Source organism: Mesocricetus auratus, unplaced genomic scaffold (genome assembly GCF_017639785.1).
Source record: "Mesocricetus auratus isolate SY011 unplaced genomic scaffold, BCM_Maur_2.0 Super-Scaffold_4256, whole genome shotgun sequence".
NCBI classification, from domain to species: Eukaryota; Metazoa; Chordata; class Mammalia; order Rodentia; family Cricetidae; genus Mesocricetus; species Mesocricetus auratus.
In genome coordinates, this window is record NW_024429182.1 from 72,804,566 (window position 1) to 72,821,129 (window position 16,564).

A 16,564-nucleotide genomic window follows, 5' to 3' on the forward strand; every position below is an offset into this window, starting at 1 on the left:
GCTGGGGGGGTGGCCGGCTGCTGCAAGTGGGACTGGGGTCAGGACTTCGTGGAAGGAAGAAGAATCGGGGGGGCAGGCAAGAAAAAGGAGGAAGCCTAGATTGTCAGGCAGGTGGGCACACTGAAGAAGTCCCCCCCTCCAGTGAGAGGCCCCTAAGAAGGAATACATCGCCCCCTGGCCCCCAGGAAGGGAGCACAATGGAGGCCGCACACTCCAAGTCCACAGAGGAATGTTTGTCCTATTTTGGGGTGAGCGAGACCACAGGCCTTACTCCAGACCAAGTTAAGCGGCATCTGGAAAAATACGGCCCCAATGGTAAGTATCCTTAGAGGAGAGGCTGGCGTGGCTGCCCTCCCACACCCATTAGTGGGAACCGCTTCCTCTGGGCTCTGTAGGGACAAGTAGGGCAGTTGCCTGCTTCGTGCAGGAGAAGGAAGATACTAAAGAAAACAGTTTATGATCTGGGGTTTGGGGAAGTTTTCTGGGGTGACCTTGAACTTCAGATGTCCTTTTGATAGCTGATTCTCTTAGCTGCAGAGTTCAGGGTGTGGGAGACATGAGGCTGGACCCCTACTAAATTTGTCCTTTTCTTCTTTTTCCCTGGGTAGAGCTCCCTGCTGAGGAAGGTAAGTTACCTGAGCCCTCCTGAGTGACACTTCTCCTGTGTGCCCCATCCCAGCTCCCTGCCTTCTCCAGATGCCCTTCCCCAAAGCTTAGTGTCAGGCATCTCCAGATGTTTCTTCCGTGGGACTTCCCACCCGGAACAATTGCTGCAGATTTGAAGGGCCTTTTTGGCCGTTCCATCTCTTTCTCAAATGTCAAGCTGGGCTGCCCATCAACCAGGGCACTCTAGACTCTAGCCCCTGGCCCATCCAGAGTCACAGACCTTCATCTTTTGGATCTTAACCCTTGGGACTCCTCTTCTTGCCTCTCCCCCAGGCAAGTCCCTGTGGGAGTTGGTGGTAGAGCAGTTTGAAGACCTGCTGGTGCGGATCCTTCTCCTGGCTGCCTGCATCTCCTTCGTAAGTCTGGGGGCTGTCCGAAGAGTGGTGTGGGGTTTGTGATCTGCTGTGCCTCTTACCATCTTTGATGCCCTGGTCCAAGCCCTAAACACCCTACTTTCCATGCTGGAGCTGGGGGTGGGGTGATGGTTTGCTTCCTCCCATGCAGAGAGGTTTTATTTTAAGCCCTGACAGTGTTCTCAGCCAAAACACTGAAGCTAAGCCACCCTCCCAGCTTCAAGGACTTGAAGGGCTCAGGTTACCCCCTAAGCACAGGGCCCCCAGCTTCGATGTGGGCTGCAGTGCCCACTTGGGGGCTACTACCACTCCCTGCCTGTCCTGGTTGGTCCCCACTTTGCTTCACCAATCCTGCCCTACCCTCTCCAGCCCATCATGCTGATTGGCCCAAGAGACCGGCTTAGAGAAGCGGGGAGGGCGCGGCTGGCACGGTGGTGGCTGCCAGTGTGCCTTCAGCCCCTCCGACCCTCCATACCCACCCTCAGCTACCTCCAGGCTTTACCACATCCTACTTACACTAGGGTTGGCACTCGGTGCCACTTCTCTTTACCTAGCCTGATTCATCCTTACCTCTTAATGTCCCAGACCCCTCCGAGCCTTAGCCTGTCTCCTTGTCACATCTCCAGTGTCCACAGTCCCAGCCGCTGGCTCCTGTCACCCACCATCCCAGTGGTTCATCTTGGCATCTTAGAATTTCTTTAGCATCTTAGCTGGAAAATAAGGCCTAAGAGGCTAAATAAGTAAATTAAACAAAAAGTAAACACATCTATGGAGGCCTCATGCCCTCTGAGTCTAAGCTGGCAGCCTTCCTTCTCTCTCCTCAGATTTGCTCCTTGACATTTGCCTGTGGCTGCTGCCTGGCAGTGGCAACAGCTGGGGTGGGGTGGGTGCTGGAGGCCTGTAACCCTACTCCCTCCTGTTCTCTCATGAAACTGGAGCTTCCATGCCTTGGTGGTGAGGGAGGGCTGTGGGTGGGCTGGGTTCTTCGGGGACCATAGGGATTTTCCTATTGGGCTTGGGTCCCTGTGGGATAGATGTGGCTGTAGGGGTAGTTGACCCTGGGTGTTCCGGGAAGGTTTGCTTACAAGCCAACAATTTGCTCAGGGATACCTGAAAGCATTCCCAGTTAATCCCCAAGTGTGTGTGTCCGCACCGTCAGTTTGCACAGCATCACAAGGGTGAATGGGTGTGTGTCTGCACCGTCAATTTGCACAGCATCACAAGGGTGAAAATGGGTGTGTGTCCGCACCGTCAGTTTGCACAGCATCACAAGGGTGAATGGGTGTGTGTGTCTGCACCGTCAGTTTGCACAGCATCACAAGGGTGAATGGGTGTGTGTGTCTGCACCGTCAGTTTGCACAGCATCACAAGGGTGAATGGGTGTGTGTGTGCTCGGAGCCCTGCAGTATGAAGGACCTCACAGTTGTGCACATCGTCTGACAGCTGCAAAAGCTTCCCAGCTCCTCTCTTTAGTCGTCTGGGGGCTTTGTCATCACCTGTTTTTCTCCCTTCCCCTCTCAGGTGCTGGCCTGGTTTGAGGAAGGCGAAGAAACTGTCACTGCCTTTGTTGAACCTTTTGTCATCCTCTTGATCCTCATTGCCAACGCCATTGTGGGGGTTTGGCAGGTGAGTTTTGACCCCTTCTTCCCACTTAATCTCAACACTGGGCAAGAGGCCAAGCCTCCTTCCAGTTTCCTCTTCCTTCATCCTTTCCCCTAGCTTTGCCCTCTCTGCCGTCTTCTCACGGGGCTAGCAAGCTGGGTGTGGTGGAACACACCTGCAGCACTCCACAGGCAGAGGCAGGAGACTCTCAAATTCTAGGCTAGCCTGGACTACAGGGTGAAATTCTGTCTTAAAAAAAGGCTATGCAAGGTTGAACATACTAATAACCCACCATGAGGAGAAAGGAAGGGGATGGAGTCAGATGTAGACACACACCTTTCGTCTCACAGTTGAAAGGGTAGGGGCTGGTGGACCTCTGTGAGTCTCAGGCGAGCCTGGGGTAGAGAGTTCACTGAGAATTCCAGGCCAGGCAGGGTTACACAGTGAGCCTCTATTTAAAAAAGAAAAAAAAAAAAAAGAAATGGGAAAGAAAAGAAAAAAGAAATGTGTTCCTCAGGATTGATACAACTGAGAAAGAACATGAAAGTTCATGGCACATAGTAGGTACTCGATAAATAACTAGTTTTGATTTCCTTCTTCCTCTGATATCATTACCAGTTTACTTTTCTTGTCCCTTGCTCTCGTTTTTTTTTTTTTTTCTTTTTTCTTTGTTATTGTTGTTTTGGTTTTTGTTGTTGTTGTTTTTGCTTTTTTAAATTCCTTTCCTCTTGGTCCAAACCTTTCTCACTTGTTTTTAGCCAGCAGTGATATTTTCTACAACAGACACAGCCCGGCTGTGATGTGGGGCTCTGTCCACCTCTTGTGCTAGTTGGGCCTGCATAAGCCAGCCTTTTCTGCAATGTCCTTACTTCTGCTGGGACTCTGATACCTGCTCCTCTGTCTGCATGTCCCTCCCCTTCCTGCAAGTGCCCAGGCCAGCCTCCCGCAGGTCCAGGACCTTCCTCTCTCTGACTCCACTTTTCCCTCAGGAACGGAATGCAGAGAACGCCATTGAGGCTCTTAAAGAATATGAACCTGAGATGGGGAAGGTCTATCGGGCTGACCGAAAGTCAGTGCAAAGGATCAAGGCTAGAGACATCGTCCCTGGGGATATCGTGGAGGTGGCTGGTAAGAGCTGGGATGGGTGGTCCAGGAGGGAAGTCTTGGGTCTGAGGCCAAGAAGAGAGCAGGGGGCCCATCAGCCTTGATCCTTTATCTGTGAGGATGGTGTTGTCTTTGCTTCTCCTTCCCAGACTGCTCAGGGGTCACTCCAGGACATTCAGGCCACAGCACCCCTCCCCACTAGAGTCTCAATTGGAACAGCTAGTCCTGTCCCTGAGGCAGTAGACAGACCCCCTGTCCCCCCTCCTCTCAGCCAACATTTGCAAGCAACAGGTGGAAGCCAGTCCCTGCCAATGGCCCCGTCTCCACCCCTTCCCGAGCCTGGCTCCCACCCTTCCACCCACCAGAAGCTTGGTCAGCTTTCAGTCTTGACCCCTCCGTGCCCTTGAGGCCTCTCAAAGGGGAAGGAATGAGAGCTGAAGGGAGTGGAGGTGGCCAGGAGGGGGGTGGATGACTCCCCCCACCACCATGTAAGGGTAACTCCTAGTCCTCTACCAGCTTGGAGCACGGGACTTAAGAGGAGGGCACTCAAGGAGGGCCCTGCCCCCTCAGGGACACTTAATGCCGGCTCAGGGAGGGGTGGGGCTGGGTAGCTAAGATTACTGGGATTCTGCCCCCTTCAGCGCTTTTTATATTTGCCCTGAGCAGGCCTTCCTACATCTTTAGGTTCCTAGTTTGGTGAATGTGTATCTCTGAGTTTCCTTTCCTCATACCATGTCACCCTCTACACCATGTCACCACCAGGAGAAGCATAGGGTTGGAAGCTGGTGGGCTGGAGGTCCCTCAGCTCCATCACAGGGCAGTCCTGCTATGGTGACAGTTTGGGGTCAGTGCCATGAATGTCTATAAATACCACTTGGGCTTTGGTGACGAGGGTGTCAGCCTGACTCCATTGCTGACCTCCTCCTGCTTCCTCTGGCACTGGAGGAGGGACCTTAGAAACCAAGAGAAAGGAAAGCAAGTGAACTTCACCCCAGTTCCACCCATGGGGCCAAGGTGACTTTAGGCAGAGGCCTGCGGAGGTGTGTGTGTGTGTCCCAAAAGGTCTGTAGTCTGTCAGAGTGTCTTCCTCAGCCTCTGCCAAGTTGCTTTCACAGTCTGGCTTCCCGCTTCCCCTGTGAAGACCTGAGCCACAGTCGGGAGTGTCCCCTCACACTTCAGTCGGGAGTGCCCCCTCACACTTCAGTCGGGAGTGTCCCCTCACACTTCAGTCAGGAGTGTCCCCTCACACTTCAGTCAGGAGTGTCCCCTCACACTTCAGTCGGGAGTGCCCCCTCACACTTCAGTCAGGAGTTTTCCTTCTGCCCATTCTCTCCAGCTCCATGCTCCATGTTCACTCTCGCTTGGTCTGGGTTTTCTCAGCATCCACCTTGCTTTCTGATGCTCCCAGGCTCCCGCTCTTCTCTGAGTTACATCACGATGCTTCATTCTTTACCTTTCTCTTGTTCCCCGGTGTTAGCTGACTTGTCCCCAGTTTTCCTTTCAGTGACTGAGAATGCGTTTAGTGGGCACACTCCACTGCAGGGGTCTTGTGAGCTCCCCCTCTCAGGCTTGCAGCCAGTGGGAAGAGAGGCATTCAGTGGGGGACAACAGGATAGTGTCCCTGGGGTGGGGCTGGCGTGGGGAGTCTTGTGCTGAAGGTCTGTGGACCGTTGGATGCTGTAGGGTCTGAAGGGTGGGTGGTGTGAGGGAGGCAGAGATTGGGAAGAAGGAAAGCTCCAGCTGAACTCACTCCTCTCTCTGCAGTGGGGGACAAAGTCCCAGCAGACATCCGCATCCTCTCCATCAAATCCACCACCCTCCGGGTCGACCAGTCCATCTTGACAGGTAGGCTGGCTCGGGTGGGAGGGCACAGTGAGGGAGGGAGGAACTAGGAAGACAGAGAAAAGGTTTTGAATGGATGAAGGAGGGCACCCCACAGTAGGACCTCTTTTTAGTTCTGAGATAGCATCCTCCATATGGCTCAACCTTCATTCTGTCACAAGGGGCATGGGAGAGGATGTTTGTGACTATGTTCCATATGGCCTTTGCCCTACGCCGTCACAAATTGTCCTGTCCTCCCCAACATCCTGAAAAGTCCTCAAATGAGGGATTCTAGGAGAGGGTGGAGACTTTGGACACACTTTAAGCTCTGGGAAGGAAATAGTATAGACTGAACCCACAGCAGGAGGACCCGAGCCTGTCCTTGGTGAGAGGCCACATTGGTCGTCTCCCAGGAATGTGCTATGCAGTTGAGAAATGCTTTACGTCCACGTGCTCACTTGATTTCCACCAGGACACGAGGAAGGAGCAGATGGAAGTTAAACCACCAAAGTCACACACTAGGCCTGCTCAGTGTCTTTTACCTCTAAAGGCAATGGACTTCCTACTAGCCCCAGTCACCTTCCTCCAGAGGCAAGACTGCCAGAGTGTTTGCTTTCCGATCGCCAAGTGTCAGAACGTCAGCTGCCATCTGAAAACTCTTTGGTCCTTTCTCCACAGGAGAATCTGTATCTGTCATCAAGCACACAGACCCTGTCCCTGACCCCCGAGCTGTCAATCAGGACAAGAAGAACATGCTCTTCTCAGTAAGCAGTCACGTGGCCAGCCAGAGGCTGGGTGTGGAGGGAACGTGGCAGCGGATGAAGGGAGGAAGCCCCTGGCCAGTAGCATGGGGACCACCCCTTGTCTGACCCTACTCCTGCCTCACCTTCCCAGGGCACCAACATTGCAGCCGGCAAGGCCGTGGGCATCGTGGCCACCGCCGGTGTGAGTACTGACCCTATACTCCTGCCTCACCTTCCCAGGGCACCAACATTGCAGCCGGCAAGGCCGTGGGCATCGTGGCCACCACCGGTGTGAGTACTGAGATTGGCAAGATCCGAGACCAGATGGCTGCCACTGAGCAGGACAAGACCCCACTGCAGCAGAAACTTGACGAGTTTGGGGAGCAGCTGTCTAAGGTCATCTCCCTCATCTGTGTGGCTGTCTGGCTTATCAACATCGGCCACTTCAACGACCCTGTCCATGGGGGCTCCTGGTTCCGGGGGGCCATTTACTACTTCAAGATTGCTGTGGCCCTGGCTGTGGCAGCCATCCCAGAAGGTAAGGCAACCATTCCTTGGTCATCCGGATAGCTTTGGTGGCTGTTACGTGGCAACCACACTAGGTCTCCTTCCTCCTGGTTTGTTTGCTCACAGCATCTCTGTCCCCACAGGGCTTCCGGCCGTCATCACCACCTGCTTGGCCTTGGGTACCCGCCGGATGGCAAAGAAGAACGCCATCGTGAGGAGCTTGCCCTCTGTGGAGACCCTGGGCTGTACCTCTGTCATCTGTTCTGACAAAACAGGGACCCTCACCACCAACCAGATGTCAGTCTGCAAGGTCAGGGGACGCGTAGGCGGGGTGACGTGTGCCCTCTGAAGTTGGGTTTCTGTACTAGTGGCTTCTCAGTGTAGCCTGGGAAATACTCAAGGGTAGATTAAATGCTACCCTTAGATCAAGGAAAGAGCTGTATTAGTTTGCTTTCTGTTTCTTTCATAAAACTCTGACTAAAACCAACTTGGGGAGGAGAGGGTTTGTGTGGCTTGTGGGTCCCAATCTCAGTTCAACATTGAGGGAAGTCAGAGCAGGGACTCAAGCAGGGGCAGGGGCCAGAACCTGGAGGAAGCTGCTTCCTGGCTTGCTTTCTGTTGCGGTGATGAACAGCATGACCAGAAGCAACTCTGGGAGGAGGCGCTTTATTTCATCTTACAGCTTACAGTCCACCATCGAGGGACGCCTTGGCAGAAGCTCAAGCTAGGCGCTTAAAGCCAACGCGAGGGCGGAGCAGAGGAAGCTGCTCACCCACGCGCTTCCTATGGCATGTTTAGCCGCTTTCTTGCACACCCCAGGATCACCTGCCTGTGGTGGTCTGAGCTGTTCCATGTCAGTCACTAATCAAGAAAATGTCCCCACAGGCTAATCTGATGGAGGCAGTTCCTCAGTCGAGTGTCCCTCTTCCCTGGCAACTCAGCTGTGTCAGGTTAACAGCAGCAGCAGCCATCCCAAGCCTTACCCCAGCGCTGTGTGTCTCTCTGATCCTCTACACGAGCCCATTCAGGGACACTCTCTCTAGCCTCACTTTTCCAGAAAGTAAACTGAGGCTTAGGAAGATTTTGGGGTTCACCAAAAGATACAAAATCTATAAATGGCAGAGCCAGACATAATGGTACCTGCCTGTTATCCCTGTACTCAAGAGGTGAAGGCAGGGGCATTGTGAGTGCGAGGCCTGCCTCGGCTATGTACTTAAAGGCCAGCTAGGCTCTGCCTCATGTATCCGGAGTCGGGGTGCAGGGATCTCTTCCACCGAGGAGTTCAAGGCCAGCCTGGCAACAGTGAGATTTTTATCTAAAAAAAAAGTAGCAGAATTGAATTCCAAACCAAAGTACGTTTTGCAGCCAATACCCCCAGAGTGGCCACTGCATGACAGGGCCAGCAAGCCTAGCCGTACTGGTCCTGAACAGCGTTTGATTTAAAAAATTTTAAAGTATTTATTTATTTCAGAGAGCGTGTATGTGTATTCATTCTCTCCTTTCACCATGTATGTTTAGGACTGAATTCAGATCATCAGGCGTGGTGGCAAGTGCCTTTACCCACTGAGCCTTTTCACTGGCCCCTAAACAGCCAGCCAGCCCTTACCCCTTTCAAGACTCAACTGGCCTAGAACTTGCTATGTGGACAAGGCTGGCCTTGAACTCACAGAGATCCACCTGCTTCTGAGTGCTGGGACTAAAAGCATGCACCACCATACCCAGCCAGTATTTTTTTTTAAGATTTATTTGTTCATTACATATACAGTGTTCTGCCAGAGGAGGGCACTGGATCGAATTGTAGATGGTTGTGAGCCATCAAGTGGTTACTGGGAATTGAACTCAGGATCTCTGGAAGAGCAGTCAGTGCACTTAACCTCTGAGCCACCTCTCCAGCCCCCAGTACTTTTTTTTTTAAAACAGAAAAATAGATAAGATTACAAAATAACCATTGATTGAAAGACAGCTATCAAAATATTTTTAAAGCAGATGTGTAATTCAGCAACATCTGCTTCTGTATTCAGAATGAGCTGCAGCTTTTGTCCAAGCCCTGCAGTGTGAGGTGCTCTGGAAAGCAAGGGTGACAGGCAGGCATCTGTGGACCTGTCCCACAAAGTCACAGCCTTGGCTTAGAGGTTTTTTGTTTTTTGCCAGGCTTTTTCCAGGCTTGTCTTGAACTGTCAGCCTCAAGTGATCCTCCCACTTTTGGCCCCCAATAGCTGGGCCTACAGGTCTGTGCCACCCCACTCAGCCCAAAGCCACAGGTGATGCTAATTCTGATGTGGTCCATACACTGTGTTCATAACATAAGGAAATGCTACATGTCAGAAAAAAAAGATTTGATTTTTTTTTTTTTGTCATCTAAGAATATCTGCCTCCCTCTTTCCCTCTCTTCCCAGGCTGAGGTTGGCATTGAACTCCTGATTCTCCTGCCTCTCAAGAGCTGGGATTACAGGCCTATGTCAGCCCACTTAGTTTCACAGACTCTTTTAACCACTGATGCCCCTACCTGCCCTAAAGAGAGTCCTGTGGAATATTGTGCCTTTGACATAAAAATGGCCCCTCTGTAGGGCTGAGGACGCAGTTCAGTGGCAGAGCACTAGCTAGCATGCACAAGGCCCTGTCTTCTAGCCCCAGCACTATAGGAATGAATGAGTGAATGAGTGAGTGAGTGAGTGAGTAAGTGAATGAGTGAGTGAGTGAATGAGTGAGTGAGTGAGTGACTGAGAGTGAATGAATGAGTGAATGAGTGAGTGAGTGAGTGAGTGAATGAGTGAATGAGTAAGTGAGTGAGTGAGAGTGAATGAATGAGTGAGTGAGTGAGTGAGTGAGTGAGTGAATGAGTGAGTGAATGAGTGAGAGTGAATGAATGAGTGAATGAGTGAGTGAGTGACTGAGAGTGAATGAATGAGTGAGTGAGTGAATGAGTGAATGAGTGAGAGTGAATGAATGAGTGAATGAGTGAGTGAGAGTGAGTGAGTGAATGAGTGAGTGAGTGAGTGAGTGAATGAGTGAATGAGTGAGAGTGAATGAATGAGTGAATGAGTGAGTGAGAGTGAGTGAGTGAATGAGTGAGTGAATGAATGAGTGAGTGAGTGAGAGTGAATGAATGAGTGAGAGCGAATGAGTGAGTGAGTGAGTGAATGAGTGAGTGACTGAGAGTGAATGAATGAGTGAGTGGGTGAATGAGTGAGTGAGAGTGAATGAATGAGTGAGAATGAATGAGTGAATGAGTGAGTGAGTGAGTGAGTGAGTGAGTGAGTGAATGAGTGAATGAGTGAGTGAATGAGTGAGTGAGTGAGTGAGTGAGTGAATGAGTGAATGAGTGAGAGTGAATGAATGAGTGAGTGAGTGAGTGAGTGAATGGAAGCCTGGTGTAAGTAATCATGATTGACACAGGAGGATTGCCAGGAGTTTAAGGCCAGCTTTGTGAGTTCCAGGAGAGCCTGGGCCGCAGAGTGAGATCTTGTTTCAAAAAGTAAATGAATGCTGGGCAGTGGTGGTGCACGCCTTTAATCCCAGCACTTGGGAGACAGAAGCAGGCAGATCTCTGAGTTCTGAGTTCGAGGCTAACCTGGTCTATAGAGCGAGGACTACACTGAGACACCCTGTCTTCAAACCCCCCCAAAGTAGATGAACAAAAATAAGTAAATAAATAAGATTTTTAAAATTATACTCTGAAGAACAGAGAGTTTGTAGTGGGATCGAGGTGAAGTGGGCAGTGTGCACAAAGTAAGTTGCTATCCTGAGCATCTTGTCCTCTGCCTCTCGCTAACCCATGGGCTTCATAGCCAGAACACAGGCTTTCAGGATGTGACTCTTGTCCCTGTAAAAATGAATTAAGGGACACTGTCGTAGGACAAGGACTCAAACTTTAAGCTCTTGCAGGAAGCTCTAGCACTGTGGCTGGAGCTGTAGATGGAGCCGCTGCTCACAGGCACACTCGGCCCCAGTCTTTATCACACCTGCTGTACGCATCTGTGAACTGATGGAGACGGCCCAGAATAGCCCTCAGTAACTGGTTTTTAAGGCCACCGACAAGAAACATGGAGAATTACTGCAACGCCCCAGAGTGACAGGGAGCAGTTCAGGTCAAGGAGAAGAGAACTGGGGGGAAATGCTGGGAAACCCGCTTAGCCTGAACTTCAGGATGCCTGCACTCAGAGATGGCTGTGTGGAAAATCTGTGTGGCCTTCTCCCCTGCAGATGTTCATCATCGACAGGGTGGATGGGGATGTCTGCTCGCTGAACGAGTTCTCCATCACTGGCTCCACTTACGCTCCCGAGGGAGAAGTGTAAGTCACCCGGGAGTTCCCTCAGGACCATGTGCATCCCCACCTCCTCCTGCTGGTTTCCCCTTCCCTCCTCGCTCCCTTCTTTCCCAACCTTGTCCTCTCCCACCCAGTCCTCCGTCTCCGAGTCCGTTGCCGTCTCCTCTTCTTCCCGGTGCCCGCCTGCTTCTCTGTGCTCTCTGCATCTCATGCTCTGTTCTCCTGTTTCTCTCCTGCCTTCCTCCCCACTTTGCTGCCAGCTTGAAGAATGATAAGCCAATCCGAGCAGGGCAGTATGATGGGCTAGTGGAGCTGGCCACCATCTGTGCCCTCTGCAATGACTCCTCCTTGGATTTTAATGAGGTAACCAACAGTTCATCCCCAAAGCCACCCCTTCCATTCCTGTGGCTCAGAGTCTGTGCTTCCGGGGCATTCCAGGAGCAAGCGGGTGTTAGGAAGCCAACACAAGGGAGAGGTGGCGGGAAGTGGGTGGCTTCTTCCTGTCCCATCCAGATGAAGATGGGCGAGGGCAAGAGATCCAGGCACACATTTCTTCTTCCTCCTCTGTCCATTCTAGAACAAAGGTGTCTATGAGAAGGTGGGTGAGGCCACGGAGACAGCCCTCACCACCCTGGTAGAGAAGATGAATGTGTTCAACACTGAAGTGAGAAGTCTCTCTAAAGTGGAGAGGGCTAATGCCTGCAACTCGGTGAGTCGGGACATCCTCCATAGGCCTAGACCCAAGATCCGGGCAGACCCAGACAGACAAAGCCTTGTGTCTGTGCTGGGACCCCAGCTGGGTAGGCAGCAGCTTTATCCACAGCTTTTCCAAACCAGGCTGAGCTCTGGTGAAACTCCTTTTCCCCATAGTGATATGGCTTCTGTTGTCTGCCCACAAGACCCTGGGAGGTCGCTTCCTCTTGTGACCCAAGGTTAGACAGAGCAGGATGGAAACAGTGGTGCCGCACCTTGGTTTCCATCAGATCTCAGGTCTTGGTGTGGGGTCTGGGCTGTGCAGCCATGGATCCCACAAGATGAGGTCTTCTCCAGGGGACAAAGCTAGTGCTGCCACTCCCTGGACTCTAGCTGTGAGCTCTAGGTGGTTTCCTTTATGTTGTTGTTTTGGAGACAGGGTTTCTCTGTGTAACAGCCCTGGCTGTCCTGGAACTCCCTCACACTCACAGAGATCTGCTTGCCTGCCTCCTGAGTGCTGGGACTAAAGGCGTGTGCCACCAACGCCCGGCACTTGCTGGTTTCTGATTATTATGTTGCTTAAATCTCTCTTTTTTGGCATCCTCCTACCTCAGTCTCCCGAGTGTTGGTGTTAGTAGTGTGATCCTCCATCTCTTCCTTTACATCTTCACTGGTACTAGGAAATGGAACCCAGAAACTTACCTGTGCTAAGCACATATTTCTTTCCTTCTAACATTTTTTATTGTTTCTTTAAATTTTTCCTTTCTTGTATGTGCAAGATCCACACCGCTGCTTTGTTTAGTATTTGTGTGTGTGGTGAGGGTGTATGATGAGTAGTGAGAGCTGTGTGTGCTATGTTGTGTACGTGGAGGTCAGAGAACTTGTAGGAGTTGGTTCTTGTCTTTCACCCTGATTCTGGAACCAAACCCAGGCTTGTCCTTTTATCCACTGAGCCATCACCGCTCTGCTTTATTCAACATAACAACAAAGGAAACTAACTGTTTTTCAGTGTTAAGGATTGAGTTTGAGGCTTCATGCTGCTGGCAAATGCTCTGTCACTGCTGCCTTTATTTTTATTTGGTTCTGAGGAAGGTTTATTTGTATACGGTGCTGGGATTGAGCCTCTCACATGCTAGGTTGGTGTTTTACCACTAAGTAAAGCCTTAGTCCCATCTGAGATGTAGTTGGCAAATAAAGGCTATGATTATTGTTTTCTTTTGAGATAAAGTCATGCTTTGCAGCCCAGGTTGGTCTTGAACTTATCATAGTACTCCAGCATTAGACTGAAAGGACTAGGATTATAGGCATAACTCACCATGCTTGGCCATGGCTCTCATTATTATTATTTGGTTTTTCGAGACAGGGTTTCTCTGTAGCTTTGGAGCCTTATCCTGGCACTCTGTAGACCAGGCAGGTCTGGAACTCACAGAGATCTGCCTGCCTCTGCCTCCCGAGTGCTGGGATTAAAGGCATGAGCCACCACCGCCTGGCTACTTATTCATTTTTCTTGTGTGCTAGGCACTTAAGGCTATGTGTTATTTATATTCAAACTAAATAGAGGTACTTGGGAAGCAGAGGCAGGAGAATTACTTGAAATTTAACACCAACCTGGATTATAGTGAGAGACCCTGTTTCTAAAAGAGTCGTGGTCATGCTGGCTGTGTTTCCCACTGGCACCACACGGGATGGTGCCGACTACATTCTTCAGTCACTAAATGTTCTATTGGGTAGCAGCATGCAAGCTACGCTGTTTCTGTTGTGCTTTAAACTGGACACTTGAACTTCGGGTGTGGTTCGGTGGTAGAGCACTTGCCTAGTGTGTGAGTCATGAGTTTTAGCCTCAGTACTACAAAACTGAAAATCAAACAGCCTACTGTGGAAATGGTAAGCACCAGCCCTGGAATTTCTGCATTTGTCTTGTGGGTAACAGGCTCTGCTGTAGGCTCAGCCTTGGCACAGGATCTACTCTGACATCCAGATCCTTTCGGGTTGTTGTAAAGGGATCTGGTGTTTTCCCTCCCAGGTGATCCGCCAACTAATGAAGAAGGAATTCACCCTGGAATTCTCCCGAGACAGAAAGTCTATGTCTGTCTACTGTTCTCCAGCTAAGTCTTCTCGGGCTGCTGTAGGAAACAAGATGTTTGTCAAGGTCAGAAGCCTTTTCTCTCTAACACTGGGGCCCTTCTGTAAGCCAGTTCTGTGTACCCTGGAAGGCTGGTGAGGGTCTCTGAATGCTCTTCTGGTTTTCTAGGGTGCTCCTGAGGGGGTCATCGACCGCTGTAATTATGTGCGTGTTGGCACAACCCGTGTGCCATTGACAGGTCCTGTGAAGGAAAAGATCATGTCAGTGATCAAGGAGTGGGGTACTGGCCGGGACACCCTACGCTGCCTGGCCCTGGCCACTAGGGACACCCCCCCAAAACGGGAGGAAATGGTTCTAGATGACTCATCCAAGTTCATGGAGTATGAGGTGAGCTGGCAAAGGCCTCCTTTTGTTCTGGAATTGTGTTGAAGCAGTTTTCCCGATGGCTCCCTCCATCTTCCCCGCTATGATGCTTGTCATCCCTACTGCATCAAGTCAATGGCTGTGTACTATGAATCCCCAAGTCACAGGGCATTAAGGTGTGACAGTTTTATGAATCATCTAACCCGGCCGTCGGGAGGCTGACTACACAAGCAAGACCCTGTTTCAAAACACAACCACAGAAACAAAAGCCAAGAGAAGAAAGTCATTTAGTCCAGTACTGCCTTGCTGTGGTGCTGAGGCTGGAACCCTGGGCAGCCAGGTGTGTGATGCCCCGGCTGCACCTGCCACACAGTCTCCGTTAACTGTGCTCTGCGGACTGGTGGTGTTGGGTACCAGAGGGGAATTTTTGTCACTCAGTGCAGTGTCTGAACTTATTTTGAAGCAACTGATGTACTTCCTGATATAGGCTCTCCACTTGCTGTGGACTCTCAACAGCCCCAAAAGCTCACTGTCTACACTTATAGCAGGGACATTATAGCCTGCCAGGGAGCGGGATATGCTCAGAGTGATGGGCCAGTGACAGGTCTGCTAAGAGGAGATGTTACCATGCCAACATGTAGTCTTCTTTTTCTTCTCTTTTTTTAATCTCCTTTTTTGTTGTTGATGAGCAGGGTCTTGTTATGTAGCCAGGGCTGACCCTGAACTCACTCATGGTCTTGTCTACCTCCTGAGCGCTGGAGTCACAGGTGTGCCCACCACACCTAGCTTCCGCTCCCTTTCTGCAGCAGGCCTTGCTTGCCACTGCCAGGATGTGCAGGAGTTCATTATAAGGAATGAGAACTGTTTCCTGCTAGTGCTTCCAAGGCCCTGCTGATGTGTAATCCCGACCCCAAGGCAGTATGCTCCAGCTTCTCCAACATTACTGCCCATCTCCCTCTGACCTTCCTCCTGTTTGTCCCCAATCCCTCCTTGACCTGTCACAACCCACTGTCTTCTCCAGATGGACCTGACATTTGTTGGTGTTGTGGGCATGTTGGACCCACCCCGGAAGGAGGTCACAGGCTCTATCCAGCTGTGCCGTGATGCTGGGATCCGAGTGATCATGATCACTGGGGACAACAAGGGTACAGCCATTGCTATCTGCCGACGAATTGGCATCTTTTCTGAAAACGAGGAGGTGACAGATCGTGCCTACACTGGCCGTGAGTTTGATGATCTGCCCCTGGCTGAGCAGCGGGAAGCCTGCAGACGCGCCTGCTGCTTCGCCCGTGTGGAGCCCTCACACAAGTCCAAGATTGTGGAGTACCTGCAGTCCTATGATGAAATCACAGCCATGGTGAGATGCTCCAGAGGGCTGCCTGGGCCAAGGCTCTGAGTGTCCCTACACATGCCCAGAGGCCCAGAGGGGAGGGATTCTGTTTCTACATGGGGTCTGGTGTGGGGGAGTAGAAGGCATCTGGAATTTTGAGTTTCTCACTTTCTCTTTCTGCCTTCAGACAGGGGATGGTGTCAATGATGCCCCTGCCCTGAAGAAGGCCGAGATTGGCATTGCCATGGGATCTGGTACTGCTGTGGCTAAGACAGCCTCTGAGATGGTACTGGCTGATGATAACTTCTCCACTATTGTGGCTGCTGTGGAGGAGGGCCGTGCCATCTACAACAACATGAAGCAGTTTATCCGCTACCTCATTTCCTCCAATGTGGGCGAGGTGGTCTGGTGAGCAGCCAGAGTGGGCATCCAGAAACAAACAGGGCTGAAGGGGGGGTGGTCATGGGACTTGGAACAGGATTAGTGTATGACCTTCCTCCTCCTTCCTGGCAGTATCTTCCTGACAGCCGCCTTGGGGCTGCCTGAGGCCCTGATCCCTGTGCAGCTGCTGTGGGTGAACTTGGTGACTGATGGGCTCCCTGCTACTGCTCTGGGATTCAACCCACCTGACCTGGACATCATGGACCGTCCCCCCAGGAGTCCCAAGGAGCCTCTCATCAGCGGCTGGCTCTTTTTCCGCTACATGGCAATTGGGGGTGAGCATGAAGGGACTCAACAAACCTTCCCAGCCCTTGGGACTGACCTTGTCCCCATCCTACCTTTTCCCAAGTCTAGCTGCCAAAAGGCGTCACCAGCTGTCTCCAGCTGTGTGAGGTCTTCCTGATACCCCTTATCTCCTCAGCCCTGACCCCAGCTCCTCTTTTCTCCCCACCGCAGGCTATGTGGGTGCAGCCACTGTGGGAGCAGCTGCCTGGTGGTTCTTGTATGCAGAGGATGGGCCTCATGTCACCTACCACCAGCTGGTAGGAAGATGGAGCGGTGGGCACTGGGAGGCGTCTGGCAGGCTTCTG

The 16,564-nt window shown here is 51.5% G+C and overlaps 1 protein-coding gene across 2 annotated transcripts in view; it reads left to right on the forward strand.

Moving 5' to 3' along the window:
• Atp2a1 (ATPase sarcoplasmic/endoplasmic reticulum Ca2+ transporting 1) overlaps nucleotides 1-16,564 on the forward strand; it is an 18,181-nt gene continuing 1,617 nt past the window's right edge. For both annotated transcript variants that reach the window (XM_040754604.1, XM_040754601.1), the window contains exons 1-18: nucleotides 1-315; nucleotides 609-626; nucleotides 940-1,022; nucleotides 2,541-2,645; nucleotides 3,611-3,749; nucleotides 5,490-5,570; nucleotides 6,225-6,310; nucleotides 6,530-6,827; nucleotides 6,940-7,106; nucleotides 11,000-11,088; nucleotides 11,325-11,427; nucleotides 11,642-11,773; nucleotides 13,781-13,906; nucleotides 14,009-14,227; nucleotides 15,225-15,560; nucleotides 15,721-15,941; nucleotides 16,047-16,249; nucleotides 16,431-16,516. In XM_040754604.1, coding sequence (XP_040610538.1) covers nucleotides 198-315; nucleotides 609-626; nucleotides 940-1,022; nucleotides 2,541-2,645; nucleotides 3,611-3,749; nucleotides 5,490-5,570; nucleotides 6,225-6,310; nucleotides 6,530-6,827; nucleotides 6,940-7,106; nucleotides 11,000-11,088; nucleotides 11,325-11,427; nucleotides 11,642-11,773; nucleotides 13,781-13,906; nucleotides 14,009-14,227; nucleotides 15,225-15,560; nucleotides 15,721-15,941; nucleotides 16,047-16,249; nucleotides 16,431-16,516 — 2,610 coding nt within the window. In that variant the 5' untranslated portion in view covers nucleotides 1-197. The remainder of the gene's footprint in view (nucleotides 316-608; nucleotides 627-939; nucleotides 1,023-2,540; nucleotides 2,646-3,610; nucleotides 3,750-5,489; nucleotides 5,571-6,224; nucleotides 6,311-6,529; nucleotides 6,828-6,939; nucleotides 7,107-10,999; nucleotides 11,089-11,324; nucleotides 11,428-11,641; nucleotides 11,774-13,780; nucleotides 13,907-14,008; nucleotides 14,228-15,224; nucleotides 15,561-15,720; nucleotides 15,942-16,046; nucleotides 16,250-16,430; nucleotides 16,517-16,564) is intronic.